Raw genomic sequence first — 15018 nt, 5'->3', positions numbered from 1 at the left:
CATTGATGTTGTTGGGAGGAAGAGTGCCCCATCATTGCAAGAAAAGGGCTGAAGTTTGGAGACCACCGATATAAAGGTTTGCCTTTTTATTTTAAATAGCCAGTGTAAAGGAATAACTGGAAGTGTGGCGTAGGCATGTCCTTTGCATACATATGCTTTACTAAAAGGTGTCCCTCTTTTCATTTCAGAAAATTGGGAGGTATGCATTAGTTGGGAGGCTAAAGTATTTGAGGTGAGGGGAAAGATTCAATCAAGTTAGAATGAGTTTGACGAGTATGGATGAGTTTGTCCACTTGCCTAAACTCCTGCAACAGTCATCACTGCTTATAATGACACAGTACAACATTTAATCCAAATTTCTGAAACTGAGTTATTTATAATTTTTGTTCTTCACTCAGGGTTGTGGAAAGTAAGAATCCAGCCTTTGCAGTTGGAGATTATTATGTAGCACGTGCAGGCTGGACAACACACTTCATATCAGATGGTAAAGAATTGCGTGCTTTACCTCCCAACTGGCCTGAATCACTGCCTCGTTCATTGGCACTTGGAGCTGTTGGAATGACTGGGTAAACTACATTTAACACCTAAATATGCTTTTAAGTTCTAATTGTTTTATTTACTTAAGTGATTATATCCCAAAACCTTTACATTGGTATATTTTTTAAGACTATTGATACCTGATCGCCTCCATGGGCCTAAAAACTTCAGCAAATGCTGACAATTCACCAGTATGAATGCTGTATGACTAACTGATTTCTTTGGCCTTTTCAAGCCTGTTAGAGGCTCCAAAATTCATCTTGGTGATAAATTTGCCTGAGTTTTTTAGAGTTGGCTAGCATTACAGCCTGGGGCGGACTGACTATTTGGAAACTCGGGCACTGCCCGAGGGCCCGGAGTCAGTAGGGGCCCCATAAGATGCCCCTGGTACCTTTTTCATAGGCTTTTTTGAGTTTGGGCAAGGACACAGGGGCCCCATGATCCCCTATTGCCTGGGGGCTCCATGAGTTGTCAGTCCGCCCCCTGATTACAGCCTATACATTTAGGATAGATTCACAATCCACCACCTCACATCATGCTCCAACCAATAAAGCTTAATGAAATGTCACTATGGGATATTTTAATAAAGTTTGAAAAAAAAGTGAAAATGAAGTGTGCTTTCGATGGGCATAGCAGCACGGTTGTTCTCACACAGCCACTGGCATGATTGTACCCTTAATTATTATAAACCCCCACACTTTATCTACGTTTTGATAGTTACCTTTAATGTAGGTACTTCTGCATCTGCTAAATGTGTGCATATGCTTAATGGTGATTTCTTTTACAATTTACTTTTATTTATAAGTGATTACTTTTTTTCTTTTTCATGTACTAATGTTAAGTATTGTTTAAAGTATATCTAAACACAAGAGAAAGTTTTATATATAAGCAATCATAAGATGTGGTGACTGTCTTAGTTTTTTGTTCAGACATTTTTTTCTTTTATTTCCAACTGTTGAGCCTGAAGTAAACTTTCTGCATTCAGCTGATACTGCTAACTCACCATGCAATGGTGTACATTTTTCTCTGCAGCTCATTTATGAAATGTAAAACTTTTTTGTTCTCAGAGGGAGAACAGTGGAAACGTTTTTCCCTCTGAGAGTGGCTAAGATCTGAGTAAAAGGGGGAGCTGCCTGTGTTCTTGTGAGATTTTAGAGCAGCCTAATTCAAAAAGTGACACCAAAGGTAAAAAGACCATGTAATTACTGTACATAAAATAAGCATTAGGCACTGGGGCTTTTTGGTAACGTATTTTGGCGGGTTTTTAATGTACATTTTGGTGCAGTTTTGCGGCGCATGCTTTGAATGCATACTTTGGTCCTTTTTTATAACACACATTTTGGTGCATTTTTTTTAGCACATAATTTGGTGCAGGTTTTTTATTGTGCATTTTGTTGCTTTTTTAAGTGTGCATTTTAGTGCATTTATAATGCACACTTTGGCGCAGAGTTTTTATTACGTATTTTGGTGTGGTTTTTTACACATTTTGTTGTTTAGTTTAACACACATTTTGGAGCTTTTTAACACATATTTTGCCACTTTTGTATGTGCATTTTTTGGGCAAAACGTACATCTGCGATTTGCGGTGTCATTAACAATTGCACTGCATGAGTGTTTTTTGCATGCGTTTTTTTGGAATGCGCACAAAGAACATGTTTCTGCAGATTCCTGGAATGCACAGGTGTGATAGGGTTGTGTTTAAAAATGAGCCAAAATGTGTGTAAAAAAGTTCCGCAATTTCAGTATGATGTGGAATCATGGGCAATCAAGCAATAAATATACAGTGCATCCAGAAAGTATTCACAGCGCTTAAGTTTTTTGCCTGATTTTTGTTATGTTACAGTCTTATTCCAAAATGGATTAAATTCATTTTTTTCCTCAACATTCTACAAACAATGCCCCATAATGACAACGTGAAAGAAGTTCGATTTGAAATCTTTGCAATGTATTAAAAATAAAAAACAAAAAAAAAACATGTACATAAGTATTCACAGCCTTTGCCATGACACTCAAAATTGAGCTCTTGTGCATCCTGTTCCCACTGATCATCCTTAAGATGTTTCCAAACTTGATTGGAGTCCACCTGTGGGAAATTCATATGATTGGACAGTGTCATGGAAAAGGCTGTGAATACTTATGTACATGTGGTGAAAAAATTAAAACCCCTATGGGACTTTCATGCAGCAAGCTATAGCATACACATGTAACCAAAAATCTCTTTAGAAAAGAATAAACTATATTACAAAGACATACTCATAAGAATACATAATCCTTATGTTTGTGAAAAATACATAATATTCAAAAAACACTTTGACATATATTGCAAGAAAACGTTCTTCACAATATGAAAAACCACCCATTAAGGGAGGAGGTTTCCACATCGCGTTTCGATCATTACACATTTTTGATCTTCTTCAGTGGGCGTAGATACAAAGAGAGTTTGAGAGAATGAGCACATAGAAAGGGAGTGATAATATGCATATATAAACAGTGGTCAGTAGCATTTCTGTCATTGCTATAATGATACTTACAGAAAATCAATATTAATCAGAGCAATTGTAAAATATGGACATCCGGGATGAAACCGCATGAATCGAGGCCCCAACGTACTAGACTCAAGGAGTGCAAGAGTGGACAGATGTCGACCCCATGGATCCAACGGCAACTGGGAAACAGCAAATCACCCTCTATACCTTCTAAAAACACTGTGAAAGATATATAAAAAATATAAGATTTATTTCATGTTACTTTTGAAGATAGTATTAAAAATAATCTATAAGAAGTGAGACTAACCACATTAGACATGGCCAATAGATGTGATGAATTAAAATATTTTTCATTGAGTGGTAAAGATGTTACAGGTCCTGCAGGACCACGACACAAAACGATTGAAAGATTAAATGTTTTTTTCTTCTGAAAAGATAAAGATGTCTCAAATCACCCAAGACATAAGATAGTTTGTTAAACTACAATAAAAATCAACAAGTTATTAGTGCACTGGTACAAACTGCCTTTAATGGTATTGGAAGTCATCACTGTTATAATTATGTACATGTGGTTGTTTTCATTTTTTGAGGAAAAAAAATTATTTAATCCATTTTGGAATAAGGCTGTAACATAACAAAATGTGGCAAAAGTTAAGCGCTGTGAATACTTCTGTGTGTGTGTGTATGTATATACATTTGTGTTCAAAATAATTAGCAGTGTGTTGAAAAAAGTGAATAAAGCTCAAAATCCTTCTAATAGCTTTTATTTCCATACACACAAGTGCATTGGGAACACTACACATTCTATTCCAAATCAAAACTTGAAGAAAAATATATCAAATTTGTGTTGTTCCTCTAAATAAATTGAATAAAAGTGAATATTAGACTGTTCAAAAAAAATAGCACAAGTATTCTATTGGATTAAGATCCGGGGATTGGGCTGGCCACTCCATAACGGTCTGGAACCAAGATGTTGCACGTTTACTGGTGAGTTTGGGGTCATTTTGTTGGAATGTGAGATGGGGAAATGGCTCTCATTGTTTGAACACTGATTGTGTGGAGTAAATTTAAACGTTCTGGAGTGACATTCTGCGGTTTAGCCACAAGATTGCACTGTTTTTCTAACACAGCCTCAGACTGCATAGATATTTCTATATTCAATAAGAGGTGGGGTTTTCACATGGAGTTTAGTGAACAGGAAGAGGAGACTGCAGCCATGTTTTGGACGATGCTGAATAAAGGGGCTGTGTGAGCTGAGAATCTGATGACATCCAGGTGTGAGTGCATCCCTCAGTAACCAGAGCTGCGGCTAAGTGAAGCTGATCGTGTCCAAGACCCTGATCCTGTTCAGAGAAAGTAAGATTGCTGCCAGGAATGCTGATGAGAGCAGAAGAACGCAACATATACTGCGATATCGCATGCTTGTTGGAGAGACATTTGTTCTGTTCAGAGTCACCAGCGGATGCAAAGCAGACCTGGGTCGGTAAGATCGTGCACACACCTCATTTCAGTGTTGGAGCCTAGAGACTGAGGCCAGGCCTATAGTTAGTTAGGGTCTCTGTGTCAGGCTTCAAGTGTTGTTACTGATTACTGGAAGGACTCCACAACTTAAAGTGACTTTTCACATTGGAGAGCTGATAAAATCCTACAAACTCATCCAGACTGGTGTTTTGCTCAGAAGGAATACTCAGGCACGTGCTACAGGACCAGTTATGGGAGGGGGAATACTGTAGATTTGTGTAAGATTGTAAGCCGTTGTGCTGCACTGCAGGCTAGCCCATACCATACATCCATACACTGATTCCTGCTCTTTTAGGGTAATAACAGGTAAGGTGTGGCAGCTTAGTTGTGCCCGCCAGTAGGTAAATTACTTCACTTTCTACCTTCATCCATCAGAAGGCGCCGTGCTGTGCAGCACAAGGGTTTCAGCCTTTGGGCTGGGTGTATGTAAATTTATTGTATGTTTCCAGCATTTGTGGTTGTGTTTATTTTCCACATCTAAGTAAAGTTCTGTTGTGGCAAAAGCTGGTGTTGAGGTTGCTTTCCTCATTCGTGACTTCACTGTATCCTGGGGAGCCCACCCCGGTACATGGCTTACAGGAACACCCATTTCAAGGGCATGACCTCTTCAAGTATTCTGCTGTATTCAAACTGATCCATGATGCCTGGTATGCGATAAATAGGCCCAACACCGTAGTATGAGAAACATCCCCATATCATGATGCTTGCGCAACCATGCTTCACTGTCTTCACAGTGTACTGTGGCTTGAATTCAGTGTTTGGGGGTCGTCTGACAAACTGTCTCTGGCCATTAGACCCAAAAAGAAGGTACGCTGTTCTTCTGAACAATGTCTGGAACGACCCATTTTCCTCAGAATTTCAGAGAGAAATGCACTGGAACCAGCATGTACAACATTTGCTGCCTTCCTTCCTTAAATAAGGGCAATAATTGCCACCTGTTTTTCAAAGAATGAATGAATAACCTCACTAATTAGAACTCCACACTGCTATTATTTTGAACATGCCCCTTTCAATTAGTGATTCAATTACACAGAATCAGCAGCATCCATGTCATGACTGTTGGGTCTGTTGGATTTCTATTACTCTACTACACCTGCTAGTAAATTATTTGCCATGTAGAAATATCATTTCTTCCAAAAACAGTGATTGATCAGGTTAGTGATGTCTGACTGCTATTATTTTGAACACAACTGTGTGTGTATATGTGTGTGTGTATGTGTGTGTATGTATATGTATGTATATGTATATATGTATATATGTGTATATGTGTATATGTGTGTATATATATATATATATATATATATATATATATGTGTATGTGTGTATATATATATGTATGTGTGTATATATATATATATGTGTATGTGTATATATATGTGTATATATATGTGTATGTGTATATATATGTGTATATATATATATATATATGTGTATGTGTATATATATGTGTATATATATATGTGTATGTGTATATATATATATGTGTATGTGTATATATATATATGTGTATGTGTATATATATATATGTGTATGTGTATATATGTGTATGTGTATATATATGTATGTGTATATATATGTATGTGTATGTGTATATATATGTATGTGTATGTGTATATATATGTATGTGTATGTGTATATATATATGTGTATGTGTATATATATATATGTGTATGTGTATATATATATATATATGTGTATGTGTATATATATATATATATATATGTGTGTGTGTATAAATTTCTTTTAAGCCTTTGGTGCTGATGTGTAGGAAGAAAGAAGTCTTCCTTCCTCACCTATAGGTGTCTGTTTATGACACAGAGAATGGCTGCAATTCAGAGGATCGCAGCTATTCTCTGGTCATTCACAGTTTGACACTCAGGAGATCAGCAGAGAACATGTTCAGCCCTTCACTGGAGATCTGTGTTCTCCCTCCAGATTCTCCAGCCCAGAGCTGGAGAATCGGAGGGACCGCAAACTAAGCAGCGATAATTTACCTTTGTTTAGTAAACTGATCTTTTACTGTAATCTCGTGAGATTATAGTAAAAGCAGCCATTTTCCAGCGTTTGTAGACTATTCTCCCTTCGTTCGGAGAACTGATCTACACCGCTTCATAAAAGGCATTCACAGGAGAACTGTGTTCTCCGAGAATTCTGGAGAACTGAGCAGCGATCTATTACCGCTGGTTCATAAACGGACACCTGAATCGGCTTCTCCCCCAGATTCTCCACCTCTGAGTTGGAGAATCTTGGACGGAGATATTTCACATTAAAGGCCAGTGAGATCTTCAGATCTCACTTTCTTAAAGTATCTGTGTACAAGTGATTCGCAGGAGGGTTGTGTGCTGTGATAAGAAGTGGAGAACATGTTCTCTGCTCCTCATCTCAGTTACATAAACCAGTACACATGAGAGATCAGCCCCAATCCTCAGGATGGCAGCTCTTCTCTCTTTCATAAACAGACACCTGTATCTTCAGAGAAGAGGCATTGTCATTCTAAAACGGGGGGGTGGAGGTGTACAGAAAATTATCAGCTTACTAGATTTCTGGCAACATCCAAAATTTTTTTTTTTTACAGTTATGGAACATATACTCTTTCAACTGTATATTTAGCAGCCCAAAAGGGAACACATAAAAGTTTATTTAATATCTGCAATGTCTATTTTCTTTGCACAGTGTCACAGCATACATTTGTCTTAAGCAAATCTGTGATCCAAAGCCAGGTGACGTGCTTCTTGTCAACTCAGCGGCTGGTGCTGTAGGTACTATTGTTGGACAAATTGCCAAGATAAAGGTAAATGACGTGAAATTGCTTTCACTCTGCCTAGTGCTGGACTGGATATGAAAACCAGCAGTGACTCATTTTGTACACCAAATTGGGCATTGGATGATGCTACTTCCATAACCTGAATCTACAGATAATGTGTATTTATACCAGTACACACACTCCACAGTGAGTACCGGTATTTAAGGACATTTTTTGCCTATTCAAAAAGGACAAAAATTAATAATGTAATTGTAAATATGCAGTACATACTTCTACTGCAAACTAGAATTTCACCATTTTTTTTTTTTTTTTTCTTCAAATAACATTATAAGGTTTTACATGTTTTCCTTATATTGAACAGGGCTGTAAAGTAGTCGGATCTGCTGGATCAGATGAAAAAGTTGCGTATTTAAAGGGAATCGGTTTTGATGAAGCTTTCAACTATAAGACTGTAAGTTCTTTGGAGGAAGCACTGAAGGCAGCATCTCCAGAAGGCTACGACTGTTATTTTGAGAATGTAAGTAACTGAGTTTGTGGCTAATTTCACCAAAGAGTTTATCGATGTGAAGTTTATTTGCACATGGATAAATATTTAACCTCTGGGAAAAGTGAAGTAGCTTATGCGCAAGTACAGTGTCAAGCTGTTAAAAAGTATAAATCTGTGCATACCAGAACCTTGATAGGAAAGGCTGGAGGATTTCAGCCAATAGACCAGCTATAAGAACAAGTTCCTCCTAATAGCCTATGTAGAGTTTTCCTATCATGCAATGAACAGAAAATATATTGGATCAGTAAAGCATTTTTTAAAGCTATCCCTAGAGGAAAAAAATGGATGGAGGAACTACTAGACTGAGGAGAGTAAAAATCCTGGGTATGAGTTAACAGGCTGAGTGGTAGTGTATCTGTTTGGTGAACATTGCTAATGTGGAACAAACAGTGATGCTGCTGGGAAGTCGCAGAAAGAACTTGTACCCTCATGCTTACTGGCTAATTGGCAGACTGTTCTGGGGTGGTTGTTTCACTTGTCATGGCAGGTTGGGAGTTAAAAGTACTTGGAGGGGGGGTCATTGGAAGATTTGGCACTGATATTTTGGTATTTTTCTGTTGACTGGATTTTGTTTTACCAAGGGCCTGGTTTCCTGGTGGAAGGCAGTATATGCTCAATTTGGAACTGTCCTCGAGCCAGTGGTGTGCAGCTGGGGGCAGATGTAGAGGTTCGTTAAATCAGAGTTCCACCCAAAATGGGAAGTTCCACTTTAAAGACTGGTCTTCCACTCCCCATTAAAGATTGGCACCTTTGGGTAGCGGGTACCTGCAATAGACAGGTACCCGCTCCCACTTCTGCTGCGATTGCTTAGGTGAGCGGAAGTTGTCCTCCTACCCTTCCTCCCCGTAGACTTCTGGGACACGTAACAGGTCCCAGAAGACTACAGGGCCATTCAGGAAGCTCAGCGGTACTCGCGCATGCGCAGTGGGCACCCGGCTGTGAAGCCGCAAGCTGTCACACTGAAGATGCCGGCACCTGGAACGCAGGACAGATGGTGAAACGGGCTTCCGGGAGGACATCGTGGGACAGGTGAGTGGCTGTTTTCTAAAAGTTAGGAGCTACAGTTTTTGTAGCTGCTGACTTTTTTTTATTTTTTTACAGTGTGAGTGGAACTCTGCTTTTAGGCTTTTGGTATTTTACTCCCAAAGGGCCTTCTCCTGGCAATACCTATTTATGTTGCTACGTTTTACTTTTTTTTTTTTTTTTAATTGTTAACGGTTGTTAAATAAAGAGCTAGTTCACACAAGATGCAGTCCAGTGCGGTTTTTTTTTTTTGCATCAAAAATGCATGCGCAGTGTTTTTCATGTATTCCAATGGCCCTTGTTCACACCAGTACAGTCAGTTCCAGTCAGTTTCTGGGGCAGAAAAAAAAGAACATGTTGCATTTTTTTCTGCACAGAGCCTTACTGGAATATGGCAAACGACATCAAAACTGCATCGGAATGGAGTGTGGTGTGAATAGTAAGCAAACATGTGTTCTGAATGTATCCGGAGTATGTTGGGGTTTTTTTTGGTGTGAACTGGCCCAAAAGGCTTCTGAGGCTAACATCAAGCAGCTGGATTCAATATTTGGGTGGTCAGATGTCAGGGACAGAACTGACATATCCATCAGTAAAAGGTGTATTTGTTTGAAAATGAGTGATTATGCACACAGTTCTACGGAGCTGACATCATGACTATTGTTTAAAGTAGGGGTGCTCAACTCTCTGATGTGGCCTGTAACCTCATACTCTGGGATGGCAGATCAGCAAGCCCAGATCGCGGGTTGCTGACCTGCCATCCTAGAGCATCAGAGTGCATGGAGCAGGTGTCAGCAGTGGATGAAGCAAGCAGCTGAGGAGGGAGCATGAGCCATATAAGCCACGGCTGCCCCTGTAGCACCGGCTCCTGTCCCAGGTGTAGTGATAATCAGTGCACTTTGCCTGGGACCTTTCTAGCAGCCTAGGAATGCCAGCAGAGGCTGGAAGAGGAAAAAAAGGGTCAGTATATTAAACAGTACATAGTTTTGCAATGGGCATATTAGCACTTTTAAAAAAGGATTATTATAAACTGCTTTCACACTGATCTGCAGGTGTACCGCAGTGCGCCTGCAGGTTAGCTGCACTGAGCCATAGACTTCTATTATATCCTATGTGTTTTGATGTGCTTTCTAAAAGCCCCCCAAACCCCTGAATGCAGAAGTTTTGGTGTGCTTTTAGAAAGCACACCCCACCTACAAAATATAATAGAAGTCTACAACAAAGTGCAGCTAACCATCAGAAAAGTCTGTGTAAAAGAGACCTTATAGGGGGTTCAGGACAGAATGGGCTCATTTACATTTGTGGTTTGGTTGCCGGTAAAACACCATAGTTGAGATGTCTTTTTATTACCTCCCTCTTCACCAGAACCACTAATGTAGTGTTAGGGGACCCCATCCCATGCTCCAGGGGGCCTGTGAGGCCTCCCTGTCACATTGTGTTTTACACTTGGACAGGAGGGGCGGCAGGGGTGTTATATACAGGAAACAATCCTCTCCATTTCCTCTTGCAACCACTTAAAGTCAGCTTTTCCTCCTCTCTCTCCCGCATGCATTCAGTGGCTTAAGTGGCCCTCGCTCTTCCAAAGGTTGAACACCCCTGGTCTAAAGTTAATTTTTTTTCTGTTTTGCATATATAGGTTGGAGGGAAGTTTGCTGATGTAGCTCTTCAACAAATGAAGAATTTTGGAAGAATTGCAGTGTGTGGATGCATCTCTATGTACAATGATTCTGTTCCCAAAGCAGGTAATAACTCTTTATTTGAATATTATCACAGGAAAGAAACAACATAAAGTTTTATTATTTAAGTGGCTAAAACAGCTGCAAAGGTGTTAATGCTTCAAAGTTCCTAAGTGGGTTTCAAAAGGGTAAAATAGTCAATACCCAGTCTGCTGGTTTGAGAAGGAAGATAGCAGTGCCCAATGGAGGAATAACTCTGTTTTAGGGGACAGACTGGAACAGACTTTTCATATATGGATTATGAATCGGACATTCGTTTGAGCTGAAAATGCATATTTTCAGTGGTTTCTCTAAACATTAGAAAAGGAAATGGTTGTTTTGAGAAGTTCAGTTAGCTGTATAAGAGCACACAGACTTACAATCGTAGGGAGATCAGTGACGTACAATCATTGCCTGTTCCAGTGGAGCCTTGTAGGGCTCGCAACCATGCACTCCTCTGGGTTTACTTCAGCTACATAGTGGGCAGACTTCTATGCAACTTTTGTTCTTGTGTCGCCGAGCCCACTATTAGTTTACCAAACCTCTGCTGGTGTTCTTCATTTCCTGAGCTTCCAGTGCCACTGCCTATTTCCACATTATCTTTAGCCTCTACTCTGGATTTATTCCACCTGTCTCCCCTGGCCACTGGCACTGCTCCTGGTACTCTCCCACAGTTGCTGCTAGCCACTGACATGGCTTCGGATGGATTTCTCCAGTTGCACGTGACCAACTGCCCTATACTTAGTATGATCCATTTGTCACTCCTGGCCACTGACATTATTATTGGTATGTTCCACCTATTGCCCCTGGACACTGACATCATTCCTGTGACCATGAAAAGTTTAGACAAAGTGAAGCCTGAAGTCTGTGCCATTCTTCTTTTTTTTTTTTTTTTTTTTTTTTTTTTACCATCTCTGCTCTCCAGGTTTTCACTGATGGGTACAATCACTCCAGGTGTGCTCCATCTGCCAAACCCCATCAAGGTTTGGTGGCCAGGTCCAGCCATTCCTGGTTGGCTTCATTTGCCAGATTCTACTACTACGAGTAATACAATCACCTCTATTACTTTGTTACCATATCCTCAGCTTCCTCAATAGTTGCCTGGCCGTTTCTGCCGCTTATTGCATCTTTCTGCTATGTTTACCAGTAACTAAGAACGCAAACTGAGACCGGATACAACTGAGACTAAACCCCTGCGCAGGGAGTACATGGTAAATATTGCCGGGTCTCTTATACTCTGTTCCTGATCTAAACCAGTCATAGTCAGAGTAGGGTCTCGCTTGCTCTGCTTCACTCATTTCAGGGCAAGTATACAGGAAGCAGAGTCTGCATATGTAATGAGTAATAACGAATGCTCTTATGCACATACAACCTATACATAGTAACAGTCCAGCTGAGCCCTCTTCCCCTTTTTTTAAACTTTTTTTTTTTTATCTGCTGTGGCAGGCTTATAAAACCTATGCTGGGCTCTAGGAGAGTTGGACTCCTATTTTTACACAAAAAGCAGCATAGCTCTCACCCACCTGGGCATGAAAAGGGTTCTTTCAAATGGGTGTATATAAAAGCATATGGCCCAGAGTAAAATAAGCTATTTGTGGCATCCGGAAGCCACAGCTGCTGAATAATTCTGCCCATACACATGCATTGTTGTACACAGCTATACAAGAATAACTGCTGGTACTTGCATTTACACGTGCATGCGTTTGGATGTATATGTCGAAATGCAAATTTTTGTGTTAGAAGATATATGCCCGTGTGTGTGTGTGTGCATTTGAAAGTATCCACATTTATGCACATGCAACCAAATACAGCATATTCTGTAATGACCAAAATTAACACATACCAAAAATAATACATAGCAAAACACACAAAGCAAAAAAAGGAAACAGAGTAAATGAGCACCGCCCCATGAGCTAATACATTATTGATTTTGATTTTTTTTTTCCACCTACAGGACCATATGTTCAGCCAGTAATTCTTTTTAAACAACTTCGTATGGAAGGGTTTCTGATTTTCAGTTATGAGGATAAGCCCATCTATGAAGAAGGACAGAAGCTGCTGTTAGAATGGATATTAGAGGTAAAGGTGACATTTTATATTACAGTGCTTAAAGTAGAATTCCAGGTCTCCTGACACTTTAAATAGTTCTATTTCCATTACCAAACTATGAAGCCTCTGTGTGTGCCATAATCTACTGTAGTAGCACCAGGGCTGCTGTTAGTGGCCAGGAGTGACAAATGGATCATACTTCAGTTTCTGACAATATTATTGGTATGTTCCACCTATTGCTCCTGGACACTGATATCATTCCTGGCATGCTTTTTTTTACCAGCCCTAGTAAAAAAAAAAAGCATGCCAACCTGACTGGCACCCCCCCTCCAAAAAAAACAAAACAAAAAAAAAAAACAGTATAAAAGTTATTAATGAACACAGTGAGTGATTGGTACCGATTTACTCCTTGTGTTCATTCAGGAAAGGAAGGGAACTGGTTGACATAGTTACCAGAACCTTCCCGCACTCTCCATCCTGAAGGATCCTATTATGTGCTTGCAGCTGCCAGTAGGTAGGAAAGGAGGGAAGCTGGGAGCACTGTGGGAGCACACAGCCGCCCTGGGCAGCAGGGGAAAATACATGGTGCACAGGGAGGGTGATGGGTGCAGCAGGGGGCAATTACTGGAACTGATCCCTTGCATGGCTCTGTGCAGCAGCTGAAAGGCACCAGGAAGGAGGGGGGAACAAGCCAGATTTCATCTGCTGCAGAGAGAGCCATGCAGGGGATCGGCTCCATAATTGCCCCCCCCCCCCATGCCAATCTTCCGATCACCCTCCCTGCTCACGTCCGATTCACCCAGCTGCCTCAGTGTCCCTGCTTGCCTAGGCCTTTGCCACAGCCCTGATTAGCATTAGTTACATACAGTAAGCAGCACAGTGTTCCAGAAGAAGACAGATGATGTCATTATTTCCATCTCAATCAGAGGAAGCCTTGTCTTCATAGATGAAAATAAACATGATTTAGCACAAAAGGTGAAGCACAGGAAGAGATTGAAGAAGCTCATATATAAACACTGCTCAAAAATACTGAAGGAACACTTTTTAATCAGAGTATAGCATCAAGTCAATGAAACTCCTGGGAGATTGATCTGGTCAGTTAAGTAGCAGAGGGGGTTGTTAATCAGTTTCAGTTGCTTTTGGAGACATTTTTTGGCTAGGGTCATGTCACTACTGGTAGCATGAGGCAATACCTGGACTCTACAGAAGTTGCACAGGTGGTCCAACTCCTCCAGGATGGCACATTAATATGTGCCATTGCCAAAAGGTTTGCAGTGTCTCCCAGCACAGTCTCCAGAGCATGGAGGAGATTCCAGGAGACAGGCAGTTACTCTAGGAGAGCTGGACAGGGACGTAGAAGGTCCTTAACTCATCAGCAGGACCTGTATTTGCTCCTTTTGGAAGGATGAAGGATGAGCACTGACAGAGCCCTACAAAATGACCTCCAGCAGGCCACTGATGTGAATGTCTCTGACCAAACAATCAGAAACAGACTTCATGAGGGTGACCTGAGGGCCTGATGTCCTCTAATGGGCCCTGTGCTCACTGCCTGGCATCATAGAGCTCGATTGGCATTTACTATTAAACCCAAGAATTGGCAGGGCCTCCACCGGAGCCCTGTGATTTTCACAGATGACAGCAGGCTCTCCCTGAGCACATGTGACATATGTGAAAAGGTCTGGAGAAACCGTGGAGATTGTTATGCTGCCTGTAACATCGTTCAGCATGACCATTTTGGTGGTGGGTCAGTGATTGTCTGGGGAGGCATATCCATGGAGGGACACACAGACCTCTACAGGCTAGACAATGGCACCTTTACTGCCATTAGGTATTGGGATGAAATCCTCGCGCCCATTGCCAGACCCTATGCAGGTGCAGTGGGTCCTGGGTTCCTCATAGTGCACGACAATGGCCAACCTCATGTGATGAGACTATGCAGTCAGTTCCTGGAGGATGAAAGAATTAATACCATTGAATGGCCCCCATGCTCGCCTGACCTAAATCCAATAGAACACCTCTGGAATTTCATGTTTTGGGCCATCAGACGCCGCCAGATTGCACCTCAGACTGTCCAGGAGCTCAGTGATGCGCTGGTCAAGATTTGGGAGGAAATAAAATGCAGTGATGTTTCAGCAAAATGGACTAGCCTGCTGCATTATTTTTTCACTTTGATGGAAATGAAAATTATCAACCTACAGAACACTGATTTCAATGACACCCCAAGAATCAAACGATGGGTCATCCTTATGTTCCTAACACATTACCCAGTCCGTGTCAGTATAGATATCCAGCATGATATGTGTTTTCAAAGTGTTCCTTTACTTTTTGGAAAAGTGTGTGTGTATGTATGTATGTATGTATATATGTATGTATATATAT

General features: G+C 40.7%; 1 protein-coding gene across 2 annotated transcripts in view; it reads left to right on the top strand.

Moving 5' to 3' along the window:
• LOC149473685 (prostaglandin reductase 1-like) overlaps nucleotides 1-15018 on the top strand; it is a 46397-nt gene that overhangs the window by 30330 nt on the left and 1049 nt on the right. For both annotated transcript variants that reach the window (XM_089674874.1, XM_089674877.1), the window contains exons 5-9: nucleotides 399-566; nucleotides 7218-7335; nucleotides 7670-7825; nucleotides 10512-10617; nucleotides 12545-12669. In XM_089674874.1, the coding sequence (XP_089531000.1) occupies nucleotides 399-566; nucleotides 7218-7335; nucleotides 7670-7825; nucleotides 10512-10617; nucleotides 12545-12669 (673 nt within the window). The remainder of the gene's footprint in view (nucleotides 1-398; nucleotides 567-7217; nucleotides 7336-7669; nucleotides 7826-10511; nucleotides 10618-12544; nucleotides 12670-15018) is intronic.

This window comes from Staurois parvus, unplaced genomic scaffold, assembly GCF_062004578.1.
Source record: "Staurois parvus isolate SC_StPar_1 unplaced genomic scaffold, SC_StPar_1.0 ptg000012l, whole genome shotgun sequence".
In the NCBI taxonomy this organism is placed as follows: domain Eukaryota; kingdom Metazoa; phylum Chordata; class Amphibia; order Anura; family Ranidae; genus Staurois; species Staurois parvus.
This window is presented reverse-complemented; position numbering and strand designations above follow the sequence as displayed.